The sequence below is a fragment of the Phoxinus phoxinus genome, assembly GCF_949152265.1.
Source record: "Phoxinus phoxinus genome assembly, chromosome: 4".
Classification (NCBI taxonomy): Eukaryota; Metazoa; Chordata; class Actinopteri; order Cypriniformes; family Leuciscidae; genus Phoxinus; species Phoxinus phoxinus.
The window spans coordinates 38,270,233-38,290,723 of NC_136879.1; the positions used below are offsets into that span (position 1 = coordinate 38,270,233).

Sequence of the window (20,491 nt, forward strand, 5' to 3'; positions counted from 1 at the left end):
CCTCAGAAGCACAAGAACAGATCTGATAATAACCTGAAGGATTGAGTCGGTGTTGAGCCGGTCGAGATGCTCACACAAACAGAAAGCAGCACAGATTCAATTTTTTAACTTATCTTGTTTATAGTTGTCTCTATTTTTAATAACTATTTTAAAGTCGCCCTGTGGTGAAAAAAAAACACGTTTTTAATGTTGTTGTCTATGTGGTGTTTTTAATATGCTTTAAGACAAACCATGTGTAAACTCATAAGTCGACAGCATTGCTGAGTATTTTCTCCTTAAAACGGCAGTGGATCAAAGACAGTCTCAAACACACGGTGTGAAATCGCTGGTGTTTCTGACGTCACAAACTTCCTTGTAACCAATCAGATCAACGTGTGATCGCCAACCAGTGGATCTCTGAGCTGAGTGAGTGAGTGGAGGCGGGGCTAATTTGCATATTCATAGAACCGCGTATAATAAATGAGGCAAGGGTGTAGAGTTACATTCAAGATATTTTAAGGCATGAATATTTTTTTTTCAAGGAAAAAATGTTTAAATATGTAATTTTGGTGATCGAAGATGAGTTTTAAGGGATGAAATTATGGACTACAGGGGGACTTTATTGTAAAAACTACATACTTCACCCCCCATGTTCGTAATTACCGTAACTATTAAGACTATTAACTCTTCATTTTCAGAGATACGACTTTGTGCCACACGACCACTGCAGATTTACACACACACACACACACACACACACACACACACACACACACACACACACACACACACACACACACACACACACCCACACACACACACACACACACACACACACACACACACACACACACACACACACACACACACACACACACACACACACACACACACACACACACACACACACACACACACACACACACATTTTTTTCACATTTGAAAATAAAATGAGCCAGTACAACTAAACAAGGCAGGACTGTGTGTTCTTGAGTGTCACTGTGTCCTTTAGAGCCGAAGTCTGTTATGCAGCACTGTGTGTGTGTGTGTGTGTGTGTATGTGTGTGTATCGTTGAGAAAAGGTTGTGAGATTGTTGTTGCTGGTAAAGGTTGTTGTGGCTTGTTAAGGGCACATTCTGTGTCTCGTTAAACCGGTTGTGTTCCCGCGCTCGTCGCAAACGCGAGCCCGCTTTGATTCGTCTCTCTCTCGCTCACTCCGTCCACCCACGCAACTCACAGTTTACAATTCAGATGAAAAGGGCCGAGAGTGAAAGAAGGTAGACAGGTTGCCATGGAGAACATGCCGGTTTGTCATTAATAATCATTCAAAATATTCTCATTCACCCTGAAGTCTGAGAAACAAAGAGACGCGCCTCTCCTACAGGACCTGCGATACCCAGCGCATAAGCAAGTGCTTGCAGCTGTGTGTGTGTGTGTGTGTGTGTGCGTGTGTGTGTGTGTGTGTGTGTATGTGTGTGTGTGTGTCGAGTCTAACCCTGCTCGGGATGATTTCATCACACGTCGCCGTCGGTAATCTTCAGGTTTGCACAGTTGAAGGATGCGGAATAACTGCAATAATGGCAGGACGCTCTTGGAAAGAAAGCTTTAGTCGGGTTCTTGACTCAAATGTAAAGTGCTCTTTATGCCAAAAAGGTCCTATAGAAGGAGAAATGTCTTAAAAGATTGCATAAAACTTTCATGTTTAATCGATTACTATTGATAAAGTGTGTTTACAAGCGGTTTAATTCACACAATTGAATTCAAATTAAAAAATCTCAAGGAAAATTTGGGTCATGTTTGTCCCTGAAAAATAGATATTTTATATAAAAGTTATATTTAGAATAATACTATTTTAGCATTTATTTTAACATTATTTTAAGGCTGATTTCACTCCCAAATCTTAAAAATAAAGGTTACAAAAGTTTTTTTTTCTAAGAAATGCCACAAGAAACATTTTCGGTTTAAGTTCTTAAAATAACTTCTTCTTTTTTGCGTGCAAAACCCCTTTGTGCAATTATATTTGCACCCCTTTATTTGTTATAATTTTGATGATTATGGCTTACAGATTATAAAAACCTTTTCACAATATTCTAATTTTGAATTTGGGGTTTTCATAAGCTGTAAGCCATAATCATCAAAATTATAACAAATAAAGGCTTGAAATATCTCACTTTGCATGTAATGAGTCTATATATATTAGTTTCACCTTTTAAGTTGAATTACTGAAATAAATTAACTTGTGCACCATATTATAATTTTTTCGAGTGTAACCTGTATATTAAACAATTATTAAATAGTAAAATAATATTTACTGGCAAATGCAACTGAAAATGTCTCCCAATTTCATAGCCTAGTCACATAAGCCAAAACTCATAAGGCAAAAATTGACCTGAGACTCATTTTCACACTTGTTTAATGTGTGTTTTCATGGCTTGGTAAAGATGCGATGCTGCATGACAGATAAATATGCTGTTGTAAACTCTCCTCAATGCCGAGTTTATGAGTAAAAGAGAGGGGGAGAATATTCATTATTTGCATGAGCACATCTTAATATTCATGTCATAAGATTCTCATTCACTACTTACAACCAAACACACAAATAAAATGACACATGATATCCATTACCAGTTAGAAATGCAGAAAGATTAACTAATACCTGTATATGAACACATGATGTTAGATAACGGCATGATTTGTATTATTGAATGTTGTATTATTGGACAAAGTTACCTCAGATAACAGATCACTTTAAATTGTGTGTGTGTGTGTGTGTGTGTGCGTGTGTGTGTGTGTGTGTGCGTGTGTGTGTGTGTGTGTGTGTGTGTGTGTGTGTGTGTGTGTGTGTGTGTGTGCAATAAAAAAGGCCATTTGCAGACCTGAATTTCATTTGCTTTTCTTAAGCGGGGACTAAATTACAACACTGTTGCATTTCCGTCTTGGTTCAATAGCAACATTTCAAATTGGACCGAAGACTTTATTCCTTCTGTAGAATAGAAACGAAACAACAGCACTGAACCCCCACTGACCCCGTTCTGTGCTCCATAAAAGAAAGAAGGGATGGAATGACATGAGGGCGAATATATAAGGATAGAACTTTCATTTTTTGGATGAACGATCTCATTAACAATAAAGGTTCCGTTTAGAATCGTGACATCATTTGAGAACCTTTTTGTAAAATTCCACCGAGAACATTTTTGGGTGAACTATCGTTCTGAGAGCAAGTGTGTTTGATGAGCTCCTCGAACTGAATTTATCCTATTTCTCTTTTCCATCATTCTCTGATATTCTTCTCCTAATCGCACTATTTGGCTTTCTCTCCATCTCTCTCACTCACTTTCCTCCAGTCTCTCACTCTCTTCCAGAGCTCGTCTCATGACACTTTTTCTGCTTTTAAATTCCACCCAATTTAGTTAAACTAATCTCTCTTCCATCCTTCAATCACTCTCTCCACAGCTGTGCTTCTTCCTGAGAGGAGAAGAGAGAGAACGAGTGAGACGCAGACAGAGAGAGAGAGACGGATGCGAGCGTGGGAAGAGAGATGAAGTCCTTGAGATCTTAAGTGAAGGTTACACTCTGGCAGATTCTGACACACACACACACACACACACACACACACACACACACACACACACACACACACACACACACACACACACACACACACACACACACACACACACACACACACACACACACACACACACAGAATGCTGATTACGAATGGCTTCATTTCCCATGACTACTGTGTGCATTTTCCCAGCATGCTTTGCTGGTGTCTCATGGAATAACACGCCACACTACGTCATCGTTGGCGTCTCATAACAGATCAAAATATGTTACATTTAAATATGCGCATATTCAAATTGCACAAATGAGATTTAAGAGCAATGTCAGAGGGGACGATATATTTCAGACTGTCCCTCACACACAACTTCAGAGAACTTGGATTATACCCAGGGGTGCACATAACTGGTACGCAGGTACGCATGCGCGACAAAAATCAGGAATGCGTAATGCCACTTGTGTTACTGCGCGCCTTTGCGTACTTTAAGGGTAACTGTCGCCAAAATGCAACCTAGGCAGTGTTAATTTCATTTTTTCACAGACGAAAACGAGCCTATAACTAAAAAAAAAACTTTTTAAATGACGACCACTATGATGAAAATGTATTGACATTTTCGTCAACGAATAAACGACGATTGGGGAACAGATCCAGTCAGAACTGATTTGTGTGTGTGGTAGATGCGCACATTTGAATTGTAACGTGCTGATGTACTGGCGGCACACGAGTCGGCATGCGCTTGATGTCTCAAATCGTTAAAAAATGTAAACGTCTGTGAGAAAGAGAAGAGCAGACATATGGATAGATCTGAATAAGAGTGACGACGCGAAAGAGAGCTTTATTCGGTATGTTTTTCTGTGTGAACACACACACAGTACACACACACACACTAACCCGACCCTTAAACCTACCCATCACACAAACCTTTTTGCATTTTTAGATAAAAACAAAAACATTATTTAGTACAGTATATTACTCCATTTCCCTGTGAGGACCACTGACTGACCCTGTAGGTGATCTCAGGTTATACTAATCTATCCTTGTGGGACATTTGGTCACCACAATGTAATATAAACCTGTACACACACACACACACACACACACACACACACACACACACACACACACAGACACACACACACACACACACACACACACACACACACACACACACACACACACACAAGCCTCTGGAGTCTTAGAGATCAGATGTGGAGTGGGGGGGCGGGTGTTTCTGGAGCCGTGGAATACAGTGGGATAAAAGGAGAGCGAGTGGAGTGGGGGAAGGAAGTACATTGTGTGTGCGTGTGTGTGTGTGTGTGTGTCTGTGTGTGTGTGTGTGTGTGTGTGTGCGTGTGTGACAGAGGTAAAGAGACTTGTTTAATGTAAGAACAGAGCCATAAGGCTGGAGCGTTAGAAGAGCAGAGTAGAGATATTACTACAACTGAGATAGAGCCTATTGATTTAAAATAAACATTGTCTTTTACTGTAAAAAAAAAAGAAAAAAAAAAAAAAAAGTAAGTAACCTAAATGAACTAAATGAAACAACAACAAAAAACATTTTAACTGAAATACAACACTGGAAAACTCTCCCATTCATCTCAATGGCAGTTGCTCGACTGCTGCAGGATTTGCTCACGAGCCAATCCCCTGAGCTCTAAATGTCATGTGACTAAACCCTCTGAAGCTGCAGGAAAATGACATCATCTTGACAACTCTGATTGACTGATGACATCACAAGAACACACAGTCTCAAATCCGGTGTGACATCACAGACAGCAGACAGTAGGATACGGTCATCAGTGCTGTATTTCACTGTGTGTGTGTGTGTGTGTGTGTGTGTGTGTGTGTGTGCTTTTGGTTAATGAAGATTTGACAGATGAACACCTGGCTCGATTGGTCTCTTGTCTGGCCAAAAGTGATGAGACTTTTCAGTTTTATTGCCATCTTTGATATTACGCTGGTCAGTCGCATTGATGACTGGCCCTGCATGAGAACACAGACCCGACTCTCGCTGCACGTTCACACACAGCGTATTCAAAACTCTGCCGTGTGTCGCTTTGTGAACGCGGCGCTTCGATACTCACACATACAAACACAGTTTTCAATCCTGAAAAATGACAGTGTTGAATGTAGCCGGTGAAAAAAAGTCCATTTCACACTTTCAAGAGCCTTTCGCTCTCTTTACACGCATCCACACACACACTTCTCAGACATCTTAACACACAATTCCCATCTGACACTAAAGAGCCCGCACTGACACAATTCAGATGTCACTTCTGAAACAGACACCATGCACCTCAATGCTGTCGGGTGTGTGTGTGTGTGTGTGTGTGTGTGTGTGTGTGTGTGTGTGTGTGTGTGTGTAGCACTGATGCAGGATAGAGTGGCATGGCAAAATAAATCATGTTTTGAGAGTTGAGAGTTTGCAGTCTGAATTGAATGTGATGAGATAAAAACGTCACTACTGTGACACAATGCAGTAGACAACCGTTGCGTGCCTTATCAGGATACATGTAAAACGAACAGCGTGACCAGTGCAGACATAAAAGACTCACAAGAGTTGAATCAGTCAAATTATTTACTACCTGTTATTATTCTGATCCGATTCCTCTCATGAACTGATCAAAAGGAATCACAAGTTGAATGATGTAACGGGACTGTAAGTCTCGCTTCGTAGGGGAAAATTAAAACATTACCCTGGAAGACGTAAAAGCGAAAGGATCTTAGTCCCCACTCCAGTGCTTTGAGCCTCAATATGCACGTTATGTGTATATATGTTTTACCTTACACTATTTTTAAATATACTACAGGAATAGGGAGTGTAGGCTTCAGGTGAGTATGTACGGTAGCTTCCTGAAGTGCATGTGGTGAAAAATAGATTTAAATTCACATCCTCACCCACCTAATCCTAATAGTGTAAGTGAGGCGCCCCTACCCCAAGGTAAACTCAAAAATAACTGTCAAATATCTTAGATTAACAATTAGTAATTTATTTTCCTTCCCTTAGAAAATTATATTTCTCCTGGAAGGATTTATTTCAATAAAGTAAAATAAAATAAAATAAATAAAAACAGTTTTGAGATTTCTGGTTTTCTTGGAAGATTTCAAATGGTTAACACTTTCAAGACAAACCTCTTTCAACACCTCAGAAAAATGTAACCAAAACAGTGTCAGTTATAACTCATTTCAAATAACTCATTTCACATAACTCATTTCACATAACTCATTTCACATAGATAACCTTGAATTCACTTAAACGATTCTTTTGAATCAATTTATGATTCAGTTCCCATTCGACTCAGTTATCACAAACACAGTTCAAATCGACAGTTCATACGAACACTCATTCGGTTCAGTGAAACGTTCGTGTTTGTGTGTGTGCGTATGGAACTGTTGTACCAGTCTGGAAACGACCACTTTGAAGCGATGACTTGTTGTGATGACTTGCGATGACTTGCAATGACAAAATGAACAGCAATAAACAGAGACAGGTCAGGGAGATGTCGTAATGATGGCAGGGTAACAAAAAAAACACAAGCAAAGTTTCAGCGCGGCCCAGAAAAACTCAGGAACAAAATGGCAGCTCAGCTCGCACGCGGCACGCAGACTGAAATATCTGAATCTCAAAAAATGTCTTTCAAAAAACACTGATAATAGACGGCCGTCAGTCTCTTCAAAAAAAACTACAAAAAAAAAGGAATCACTCTTTCAAAACCGATCGTCCAGTTCACAGACGCATTCTCGCGCACTAACAAGTGCACTTAAATGATTCGCAGCAAAAAAACATCAACGTCTCTCGTTTCGACACAGTTCATGGATGACTTAAAAACAGCAGGACTCTCAAAAATGCGTTCAGTCAGAAAAAACAAGTGTTATGGATGAAACTCACGGCTCTAGCAACTCTCTCTCTCGTGCTCTCGGCCAGTCTTGAACACCGTTCTCCATCCGATGACGCAATCAACCGAACTTCTGCTTTAACTACTGAGTCTCCAGTTTCACACAAGTGTACACTAAACTCACGAAACGTAATCTGACCGTGCACCGCTGTCCTAAATTACAGCTTCAGCGTAGAAAATGACGACTTCTCATACAGTGATCATGGCGTGTCTGCCTCGTAACACTGCTCACTCTTCTTCTTCCCCAGACGTCTTTTCATCTGCCGCGCACACGCCGGAGAAAGGAAAACCCGTCAAAATAAAAGTCCCCATAGAAAAATACCTGTTACATTCCCCCCTGCTAAACCCTGCCATACCATCGACATCTCCAGACAGCCTGCTCCTGAAACATAAACAAAACACAATTTAAAAGTTTAACATTTTACTTGATACAGTATTACCTTATCTCATCAGATAATCATCTCTATATCTCACAGGTAATTTACCACGGTTTTGTCTTTGAGAGCGTCTGAGCTCTGGAACATTTTCACATTCAACATCTGAAATGTCAGCATCATCAGAAACTTCTTGCTCTCCCCACTCTATTTCAGGGATCACATCTTGTACAACATCCTCCTGTTCTAGTATTAGGCTCGCTCTTTGTTCTACATCATCAGTTTCCATGTGTACCACCCTTTTATCTCTACTCTGTCTATGTGCAGTGGCTGGAGAAAACACAAGATCTAGGAACTCTGTTTCAGAGTCTGACTGGTTTACGGGTCTACATGTGGTTATTCGTGGCGTACTAGATGATGACAAAGGAAATGTGCAGTGACGGAGCTGATCTCTGTGTACTACCCTGGACGGACCCCCCTGTTCAGGTTTGATAGTAAATACAGGTATATCTGAATGATTCTGCTTTACTACAATGTAGGGTGTGTGTTCCCACTTGTCTTGAATCTTATTTCTGCCCCTATGTTTGTGATTACGTAGCAACACACGGTCACCAGGCCTTACAAGCGCTCCAGAGGACTTGCGGTCATACACTCTTTTCCGTCTCTTAGAAGCTTCCTGTGCGACCGTATTTGCGACTTCTACGGCAGTCTTTAGTCGGCAATGATGACTCTTCACCCAATCATCCAAGTTTTCTGCATCACTTTCCTCCAAATCCTTTCCACCCAAGACATCTAATGGAAGGCGTGCATCCCTTCCAAACATCAGGTAAAAGGGAGAATAGCCAGTAGATGAGTGGACGTGATTGTTGTATGCCATCACTAGCTCAGGTAAGTGAGTTTTCCAGTCTTTCTTCTTCTCAGGTGTCAACGTTCTCAGCATATCATGCATTGTGCGGTTGAACCGCTCGCACTGAGCGTTTCCTTGAGGATGGTAGGGACTTGTACGGCTTTTTTCAATACCATACACTTTACAGAGTTCCTTGATCACTTGCGCCTCAAAACATCTCCCCTGATCAGAATGCAGACGAGCCGGGCACCCGTAGTAGACAAACCAATGTTTGATGAGGGCCTTTGCAGTTGTACTCGCTGTTTGGTTCTTGGTTGGGACGGCAACTGTAAACCGGGTAAACATGTCAGTAAGAACCAATACATTCTCATACCCTCCTGAAGACATTTCCAGCTGGGTGTAGTCCATTGCCAGAACTTCTAAAGGAGCAGTGACATTGCTGCAAGTCATCGGAGCCCGGATTCTTGGAAAGACATCCTTTGCAAGGGTACATCTTTTACACTGTGCTATCCATCCTTGAACATCCTTAGACATGTTAGGCCAATAGTAGCTCCGTCTCATCAGTGTCAAAGTACTCTTTTCTCCAAAATGACCTCCATGCTCATGTTGACTGTCATAAACTGAACGCTGTAAGGGGACCGGAACAACCAGCTGCCTAATTTTCTCTCCGTCTCTTGGATCGAGAATACATCTAAACATCACTCCGTTATGCAGCTGAAGACGTTCAAACTCTCTGCAGAGCTTTTTCGACACTGGTGGCATACTCTGTTGTCCTGTTCTGCTTGGTTTTGTGTCTTTGGACACTGCATTGTATATGGGACCCATTAAGTCATCACTTCTTTGCAGCTCCCTTATTTCATTCCAGCTGTAACCATTCAGCACCTTCTTGATGGACGCTTGTACAGCCACTTGAACATCAGTCCCGCCCTGCTTGGACTCTTGCGCAGGCCAAAGGCATGCACGCACTTCCTCAGAGTTCAGACTGATGAAATCCTTCTCTGTGTCTTCCTGTTCAGGAACTTCACTGGAGGGAATCCTCGACAGAGCATCCGCATTAGTGTTCAGTCGTCCAGGCTTATACAGAACCTGGAAATTAAACTCCGCTAACTGGGCCACCCAGCGTTGCTCAACTGCACCGAGATTTGCGGTCTCCAGATAACGCAGTGGATTATGGTCAGTGATTACAGTGAACTTGGAGAACATCAAGTACTCTTTGAATTTTTCTGTTGCAGCCCACTTGAGCGCCAACAGCTCCAGTTTGAATGCACTGTAGTACTTGTCGTTCCGCTCTGACCCTCTCAGTCCTCTGCTAGCAAATGCAATGACGCGCTCTGCTCCCCCTTGCTTTTGGCTCAATACAGCACCGATGCCCTGTTGACTCGCATCTGTAGTGAGGATAAATGGAAGGCCAAAGTCGGGGTAAGCAAGGACAGGTGGTGACATCAGGCATTGTCTCAATTTGTCAAATGCAGTTTGGCATTCGCTACTCCAAATGAACAGTTCAGAGGCTCTTCTTTTATCTTTGCTGCCCATCAACGCATGCAATGGTTTCGCCAGTTGAGCAAACTTTGGTACGAATCGCCGGTAATAACTCATGAATCCAATCAATTGTCTCACTTCTTTCACACTTTTAGGCACAGGCCAAGCATCCAAGGCACTAACCTTTTCACTGTCGACTTTGATTCCTTCAGATGAAATCACGTGGCCCAAGAATTTTACCTCAGATCTGAAGAGAAAGCATTTGCTTGGTTTCAACTTTAGGCCATGGCGATTCAGTCGATCAAAGACCAGCTCTAGTCTCTCACAGTGGCTCTTAAAGTCTTTGGAAAACACAATAATATCATCCAGATATATCAAGAGGACATCAAATGTCAAATCCCCGAGCACTACCCCCATAAGGCGCTGGAAGGTGGCTGGTGCATTGCACAGCCCGAATGGCATCCGCGTCCACTCAAACAGTCCAAACGGGGTGGTGACTGCTGTCTTTTCACGATCACGCTCGCTTACAGCTACCTGGAAATAGCCGGCCGTAAGATCTAGGGTGGAGAACAGCTGAGCATTCCCCAGTGCATCCAGAGATTCTTCCACTCTGGGAAGCGGATAGGCGTCTTTGCATGTGACTTCATTTAGCTTTCTGTAATCACAACAGAAGCGCACAGTGCCGTCTTTCTTCACAACTATCACTGCTGGTGATGCCCAGGGGCTCGCACTCTCCCTAAGTACGCCTTGCGAAACTAGATCCTGCACGTGTTTCTTGAATTCTTGGAAAACATGGGGTGGTACTCTACGGTGCCTCTGTTTCACTGGTGGAGCATCACCAGTATGAATGTCATGCGTCACTGACTGTGTGTACCCGTAGTCACTGTCACTTTTGGAGAATATGTCTCTGTACTTTGCCAACAACTGGTTAAGTTCCTCTCTTTGTGCAGGGGTGAGCTTTTCGTAATTAACCTGAACTGGTACTGGCAGGTTGTCAGAGATTTTGACTGCTTGAACATGCGCCACTCGTCTAACATGAAGTGTCCCTTCCTCCTCCTCAAACTCCAGCGTTTTCTCAGTTAACACCTCCCGTGGTTTAGACACAACCGCCACTCTGCACCTTGGGTTAAGTCTGATGGTCCGCTCGCTCGAATTCATCACCCGTACAGAAACTTTACCACCCTCAGTTTTTGTTAGCACATTGGCCACTAAGAGCCCCTTGGGTAGACTCACACCAGTGGTGGCCTCAATTAGTACCTGGCACTTCACTTTAGGTGGCACTCTGCAACGACCTTCAAACACCTTTTCACTTAGCGGAGGGATGGTGATGGCCTGTTTTCCACCAACTTTGACGAACCCAATCTTGCCATCAGGACTCAGGGTTTCTGTTTTCTCAACACTGGCTAACACCCTTCGTATCTTTGCTTCTGCAGGTTGTCCAAACTTATTGGCTGACTTTACATTCTCTCCTGTGACGAACAATGACTTAAACTCACTGATGATATTCATGCCAATGATTCCTGAAAGTCCCTTTATCTCCTCTGCTCGTGGGCTTGTGTCTGTCAGCACAAAGATGCACTTCCCCGGGAGAACCTTCCCCATGCACTCCACATCAGCTTGCAAACATCCTAGAACAGGAATGTCAAGTCCATTAGCTGCGGTGAGTCTAACCCAGTGAGCAGATGACAGTCTCAGCTCTTGTTCTCCGAAGTGCTTCCTAAAGTGTGACTCTGTAATAGTGGACACTTCTGAGCCTGTATCCAGTAAGCAGTTTGTCTTGACACCAGCTATTCTAATTTCAACAGTTAGACAATCTCCAAATGCACCACTTTTCAACGTCTCTGTCACTTCGTCAGTCCATTCAGCTGTATGACTTCTTATCATAGATGGCCCAGGGCTGGTTTGAGTTGTACTTGATGGAACGTTTCCTTTGTTAGGTCCAGCCATCCCTGTAGATCGTCGGGACTGATCAGTCACTTTAACTGCTTCAGCACCTAGTGGACAGTACCTGCTAGTGTGCCCAGGTTCACCGCATGAATAGCAGATGTATCGACCATCACTGTCCTTCAAGGGTTGTCTTTTAGGACGGCTCTGTTGAAGTTGGACTCTGCTATTACTGTGTACTGCTTGGTAAAGTTCATCTTGACGGGCGGCGATCTTCTGTATAGCTTCATGCAGTTTTTCCAGTGTTAATGTGGAGGAAGCTTGTTCTGCCTCAGCACTTACTACTCTGACGCGGGGGCTGGGTTTTGGAAAGTCCGGTGTTTGAGTCTCTTCTTCTTCAGCCCAAGTGATTGCAGCTTGCATTACCTGAACAAAAGTCAACATTGCATCCTCTTTAACTCGCCTTTTCATTTCACGCCTCAGAAAATCATCTCGAAGGCCCAGGACAAGTTGTTCCTTTAACACACTTTCGGCCTCTGGAACTCTGTTTGGCTCTCTGCGCTGAACTCGGCGGAGTCTCTCTTGTAGGTCATATGCGTATGAGCGTATCGTCTCTCCTTGCATTTGCTTGCGTTCATAGAAATCTTTCAGTCTGGTTCCAATCGGCACTTTGTCTCCATAGGTGTCTAGTAGAACTTGAAAGATATCGTCGGTAGATTTTTCACCATCACCTAACATGAACCTCACAGTTGCTTTGGCTTCATCTTTGAGATGCTGTTTCGCCAACTCTACACGATCTTCTGCAGGTACTCTCATCACTTGGAAGGCAGATTTCATTGAGGCAACCCATTCTTCAACGCTTAACTCTCCAGTATTGGTCGAACGGCCACTGAACTCTGGAAGTTTCCTGTCCCTGGGAATATAAATGGCAGCTGGGGGTGCTTGAGCGGTGGCTTGATGCTCGATGACAGCTCTTGCTAATGACAGGGCTTCTCTTTGTTCGGTTCTTGCTTGGTCGAGTGCTCCCGCCTGCTCGGCAAACCGCCTCTGCATCTCCGCCATCTCCCTCTTCAGTTCCTCAAACTCTGCCATTCTTCAGCTTGTAGGCCTGGGACTTGTGACACACACAAAAAAAAGTAAATACAGTATAATTCTATCCTGTTCGTGACGCCAAATGTAACGGGACTGTAAGTCTCGCTTCGTAGGGGAAAATTAAAACATTACCCTGGAAGACGTAAAAGCGAAAGGATCTTAGTCCCCACTCCAGTGCTTTGAGCCTCAATATGCACGTTATGTGTATATATGTTTTACCTTACACTATTTTTAAATATACTACAGGAATAGGGAGTGTAGGCTTCAGGTGAGTATGTACGGTAGCTTCCTGAAGTGCATGTGGTGAAAAATAGATTTAAATTCACATCCTCACCCACCTAATCCTAATAGTGTAAGTGAGGCGCCCCTACCCCAAGGTAAACTCAAAAATAACTGTCAAATATCTTAGATTAACAATTAGTAATTTATTTTCCTTCCCTTAGAAAATTATATTTCTCCTGGAAGGATTTATTTCAATAAAGTAAAATAAAATAAAATAAATAAAAACAGTTTTGAGATTTCTGGTTTTCTTGGAAGATTTCAAATGGTTAACACTTTCAAGACAAACCTCTTTCAACACCTCAGAAAAATGTAACCAAAACAGTGTCAGTTATAACTCATTTCAAATAACTCATTTCACATAACTCATTTCACATAACTCATTTCACATAGATAACCTTGAATTCACTTAAACGATTCTTTTGAATCAATTTATGATTCAGTTCCCATTCGACTCAGTTATCACAAACACAGTTCAAATCGACAGTTCATACGAACACTCATTCGGTTCAGTGAAACGTTCGTGTTTGTGTGTGTGCGTATGGAACTGTTGTACCAGTCTGGAAACGACCACTTTGAAGCGATGACTTGTTGTGATGACTTGCGATGACTTGCAATGACAAAATGAACAGCAATAAACAGAGACAGGTCAGGGAGATGTCGTAATGATGGCAGGGTAACAAAAAAAACACAAGCAAAGTTTCAGCGCGGCCCAGAAAAACTCAGGAACAAAATGGCAGCTCAGCTCGCACGCGGCACGCAGACTGAAATATCTGAATCTCAAAAAATGTCTTTCAAAAAACACTGATAATAGACGGCCGTCAGTCTCTTCAAAAAAAACTACAAAAAAAAAGGAATCACTCTTTCAAAACCGATCGTCCAGTTCACAGACGCATTCTCGCGCACTAACAAGTGCACTTAAATGATTCGCAGCAAAAAAACATCAACGTCTCTCGTTTCGACACAGTTCATGGATGACTTAAAAACAGCAGGACTCTCAAAAATGCGTTCAGTCAGAAAAAACAAGTGTTATGGATGAAACTCACGGCTCTAGCAACTCTCTCTCTCGTGCTCTCGGCCAGTCTTGAACACCGTTCTCCATCCGATGACGCAATCAACCGAACTTCTGCTTTAACTACTGAGTCTCCAGTTTCACACAAGTGTACACTAAACTCACGAAACGTAATCTGACCGTGCACCGCTGTCCTAAATTACAGCTTCAGCGTAGAAAATGACGACTTCTCATACAGTGATCATGGCGTGTCTGCCTCGTAACACTGCTCACTCTTCTTCTTCCCCAGACGTCTTTTCATCTGCCGCGCACACGCCGGAGAAAGGAAAACCCGTCAAAATAAAAGTCCCCATAGAAAAATACCTGTTACAATGAGTCTAATCAATTATTCGCTAATTCATCTGTGACTTTTACAGTATGTTCCACTTCTTGTAATTGAATGAATTGGTCAAAAAGATTCACAAGCTGAATCATTCTAATGAATTGGGTAAGTACTTATTCAAAATAAGTCATTCTCAAGAGAGTAAGCCATTTCGGACGCAGCCTTAGTCATTGATTTCACTTCACAAACAAAAGATCTGATTCCTGTAACGAATTGGTCAAAAAGACTCACAACTCGTTAAATCAAATTCACAAAGATCGACTCTTATGATCCAATACTTGTAATGAATCAGTCAGAAAGACTCACTTCAGTTCAATGACTTGGTCACTGAATCCACTTCACAAACAAATTACTCTTATGATCCGATTCCTGTGATGAATTGATTAAAAAGACTCACAAGTTGAATTAGCCGAATTAATTACTCGCTAACTCAAAAATAACACTTATTACCTCATTCTTATAATGAATTGGTCAAAAAGACTGACAAGTTTAATCTTTCTACTGAATTATTCATTAAATCCACTTCACAAATAAATGACTCTTATGATCCTATTCATGTATTGAATCAGCCAGAAAGACTCATAAGTTGAATCAGTCCAATAAATTAGTCACTGAATCCAATTCACAAACGAAAGACTCAATTCTACAATGAATTGGAAAAAAAGACTCACAAATTGAATCGAATTAGTCATTGAATGCAATTCACAAATAAAGACTATTATCTGTGGTGAAAATCAAGCTTTTATGTCTATATGTCTATGTGGTGTGTTTAATATGCTTTAAAACAAACAATGTGTAAACTCATAAGTCGACAGCATTACTGAGTATGTTCTGCTTAAAACTGCAGTGAACCAAAGACAGTCTTAAAAACACGGTTTGAAATCGCTGGTGTTTCTGACGTCACAAACTACCTTGTAACCAATCAGATCAACGTGTGATCGTCAACCAGTGGATCTCTGAGCTGAGTGAGTGAGTGGAGGCGGGGCTCATTTGCATATTCATAGAACTGCATATACTAAATGAGGCAAGGGTGTCGAGTTACATTCAAGAAATTTGAAGGCATGACTAAAAAAAATTCCAAGGAAAAAAACTTTTAAATATGCAATTTTGGTGATCAAAGATGAGATTTAAGGGATAAAATGATTGACTACAGGGGACTTTATGATCTGATTCTTCTAATGAATGACTCTTTTAAGCCGAATGAGTCTGAATCCAGTTACTGGTTATGAATTATAGAATGTAACAGTGCACTCACCCTCGGTGTGAATGGCAGATACGTAGGTCCAGTTGTATCTCTTGACTATGTCCACCATGGCTCTGGCCTGCTGGGCGTCCGAAGGCACGACCCTCATGAAGTATTTGTACAGGGATTTGTCGCTGAGGTCCATGCTGGTGGCGGAGTACGCGATCTGCGGGATGTTGAACAGCTGCAGTAAGTTCTGCACCTGAATGGCCACTGAGCTGGATCCCGGTCCGATCAGCCCCACGATTGGCTTCTTCCCCTTCATGGGCGTCGCGCTCGGATCCGCGCACCTGGTCCCGGCCCCGGCCTCTTCGCTCTCGTCCGCGGCCACGAGCGAGTCGCGTATGAACTCGATGCTTTGCTCCAGGGCCACGGCGGAGTGCCAGCAGGAGTCCCGGATCTCGCAGCCCAGCGTGACGTTGGGGAGGATCTTGGGGTCGGCGTTGATCCGGTCCAGGGTGTGCATCATGGCCTCGACCCGCTGGATGCCGTACTGCTCCCGAACCGCCCCGCATTTGCGCTCGTGCACTTTGTCGGCCGGCGGCTGGTGGTGCACGGAGAAAAGCGCGCCGATAATAATGTCGCCGGGGATGTGGGCGACGACGCGCCTCTCGTTAGTTTGAGCCGCCGCCGCAAGAGACGTCAGACGCCACAGCAAAACGACAAGAGGGAACATTTTGGAGTGAAGGGGGTGTTTTTGTTCCAGCTCGGTCACTCGCACATTAGTGCTAAAGGCACAGTCCCAGTGATGCTGCAGATGAGATGAGGAAGATCAGTCCAGCTGCGTCGTTCCTTCCCCGAACTTATTGACAGATATCAACTTATTGACTCCGTGTTTTACTACACCGAAGGGAGATCTCTGGGATCCTGTGGCTTTGAAACGCGCTGTCATTTGTCCGAGAGCTTCTGCCGCGACCCTGAGCCGGATGCTGGGTCGTTGCCGTGGCAACCTCGAGCTGGGGACGGCGTGAGATGAGGGGCCTCATAACCTTGAACGAGAGGAGATGGACACAGCAATATTATTACATGCACACACAACGACAACACAGGGGAAATGTTGAGCATGAAACGAGCAAGAAGGTGGCTGGCCGCACAATGAATATAGACTATAGGAGTCTATAAAAAAATATAGATATTTTCTGGATTGCATAGTGAAAAAAGTGCAACGTGAACTGAACAGGAGAAACGTTTCAGCACTTTGCTATCTTCAGCCTAAACCTAACCACACACGCAACCGTCTTAAACTTTTATGTTCAATATTTGATGACAGCGTTCTGGTGCTGCAGTGAAACTGCGAAGAGTTGTCAATAAAACAATTATAGCAGGATGTTTTACATGACAATGCTATTCAATATTTTGTTTAATTCAGTGTTACTTGCCATTTCTTCCACACAATTTTTTTTCAGTGCAGGATTTACTTTGAAACTATTTTCACTCAGAAATGATTCGTTTCACAAAGAACTGCAAAAGAAGAAAGACTGAAATAGTAAAATATACTCCAATAATCCTTGGTTACAACTTCAGAAAAATAGTCTTTATACGGCGTGCACGGTTGCAAGGTCTTCTCTGATGTGTGTTTCAGTGTGTGTTCTGTGTGAATGTAACCGTCGGTCTGAAAGTGCAACAGAAAAGACAACGTTGTTCCAAGGCTGTCAAGAATAACCGAGAAAGCTTTCAAGCCCTCGACACAAACCAGAACCACTTACATCGGCTGTCAGACTCACTCATTCCAACTGCGGACCACATAGAGACCAAAAAAGAGGTGACAATTTTTCAGGAATAAAAGATGACTTGCACTGTGCGGTTTTCACAAGCAACTCATTTTAGTCTCACAGCAATGGCATCGGAATAAATAAATAAATAAAAATTCCCTCAGCTGCATCCAAGGGCCAGTTTCACATGCCAAACCGCAGATGAGACCCCTGGTCCTCGTTAAAACATGCTATACGGGGTCCATTAGAGAGGCAGCACTCTGTCACCACCAAAATGCTGTCTCACTTTCGAATGAAACATTATGGCAAGAGCTGAATGGATGGGGAAAATAACTAATGCATCGCAGAGAACCATCATTCTGCCTCCGGCGTAGAAGAAACAATAGGAGAGGAAACAAACTGCAATCCCACAAAAACCTCTCAATATCAGGCATTCGCGTTGAAATCATGCTGGCATTTAACGCTCACTTCATTCAAATGAATGCAAATGTCAGGCTGATAGGGCAGAGAGCTCCACTCTAAGCGGGACGGATGAGAACGAACGACCTTGCCGTTGATAACCGGGAGAACGGGAGCTCGCGCTGTCCGCGGTGCTGAAACGCATCACACTGCAGTGGCCAAAGCACTCCATGTGCTCACAGTCAAACACACCTCATAAACAACCACCAGTCTTTAAAAGGTCCGATAGATGCTGCATATTTAACACGGCAGATATGCCATACTTAATGAGTCATATAGAACTGCGTACATGTGCAATGCAAATGAAATTGCACGTAATGGATTCCCAATAAGTCATGCTGTTACCCATGCAACTGAGACGCTCGCGCTCGGTCGATAATCTGCAGGGAGAGAGAAAGAGAGAGAGAGAGAAACAGAGCGCGTTCCTAATTCCAGAACATCATCGCTTCCACTGACCCAAACTCACGCGGAGAGTGTGTGTCCGCGCACAGGTTGATGTTTTGGTGACGGTCCTTCTTACCTGCCCCGCGCCTCAATTCACTAAGGTTACGGATGATGCGCGTGCTTCCCACAGGTGATCCGTCTGAGATTTGGGGGTCGGTAGCCCGGTAAACGGCGGGGCACCGGAGAGCCACAGCTGTAGTGTCGTCTCGTCTTCTTGTCACGCACTAACACTGCCGAAGCGCGATCAGACACACACATCCCAGTCCGCGACTCAACCCCTCCCACCCGTAAACCCCGAGACTGGCTGCATCCAACCGGCCGTGGCACCTGCAAGCCCGAGCTTCTCCATGAACGAAATCACGTCAACTGCTGATCATTTTATCATTGCATGTTTAAAAGTGAGATTTTAAGGGGTAAGTGACTCACCGACCGTGGATTTTGATGCTTTTCTGCTGTTTTTGAAAGCTCGAGCGCAGGTGTTGAACAGTGTGTGACTGATAATGTTGTCAATATCCAATCATCAATTGTGTTTTGTTTTGGAGCTTCATTTGTAGGAGCACGATCACAAATGCTTTTAAAATGTGAGGGGCCCCACACCAATGCCTTGGGGTACTCCGCCTCAAACTGACATAGATCAGCAGAAGACCACCACCTTGTGGCACTTTAATATTCGGGACTGAAAGTCTAAGGGATGATGTATGATTAATCCAGTGCATTTAAAGCTGGAAAGATCAGATACAGTCTGAATTAACACCGATGTGAATGTATAAGGAGGTAATGGGATAGAAAATGAACTGAATTTTGCTGTTCAAAATTAAAGGGATAGTTCATCAGTAAATTAGCATTTTGTCATTGTTTACTCATCTTCATGTCCAAACCTGTATGATTTACTTGATTCTATGGAACATAATAGAAGATGTGAAGAACCATGAGGTGTTTTCGAAATTTCGTATTTTGCATCACACGGAAAATAAGTAAGGTTTGGAACGACATGAGCACTGAATAAATAAAATATATTTTTTAAAGAACTACCCCTTTAATATACGTGCAGATTATCAGATTTTCTCAGGAGACAATAAAAAAAGGGTTAAATTTTAACTGGCAGGAAGAGTGATGGGATTCCAAAAAGGTATCCTAATGTGTGAAATAAACTAAAAATACTGTACGAATGGGTTGGTTTCGATAACATTCACTATAAAGCCATACAATTTTCAGTCAGATAAGATAATTACCAAGACCAATGTTAAACATATAATTAAACTTAATTACCTGCCCTGCCAAATTATGAATACAAAATAAAATGTTTCTGACGAGATATAGCCTACTATATATATATATACACATACATTATTAGTTATGCCTGAAAGTACTACATGTGAGAATACATAACCTATGCTATACGGCTACAAGAATGGTAGGCCTATACACTATAGCAAAAGTTTGAATTAAGTGATTCATCTTACCAGCAAAATTATTTTCTGGGGTCTATTTCAAGACAGCTTGATGTTGCGAAAACATCCACTCGATCTGGAAGAAAGCGTCACTTCGATTAATCCACTTTTTACCATGGTAACCGCAGAATCTCAGTGGTAACCGCGGCTTCATTTTCCCGCTCGTTTTCACGTGACAGTTTAAAACACAAAACGACGCGAATCTCCGATTGATATCTCGTGTGTAAGACTTGTCGTAGCCTAACCGTGTATCATTCTCATATGAGCGAGCACGAGTGGAAAAAGCGGTGGCAGATTTACAGGATGGGGCTTTTTAGCCAAAGTAGCTTTGGGTTTCGCGCGGGATTAAATGTGCCCGCCAACTGCGCGCGGGATTAACGGCCATTAAAAAGG

General features: G+C 42.8%; 1 protein-coding gene across 1 annotated transcript in view; it reads right to left on the reverse strand.

The window, feature by feature from the left end:
- Positions 1-16,708, reverse strand: part of grm5b (glutamate receptor, metabotropic 5b) — a gene marked incomplete at its 5' end in the record, with an annotated part of 89,744 nt that extends 73,036 nt beyond the window's left edge. Inside the window, one exon of the mRNA XM_079610841.1 lies at positions 16,045-16,708. Within this exon, the coding sequence (XP_079466967.1) occupies positions 16,045-16,708 (664 nt within the window). The remainder of the gene's footprint in view (positions 1-16,044) is intronic.
- Positions 16,709-20,491: the final 3,783 nt, after the last annotated feature.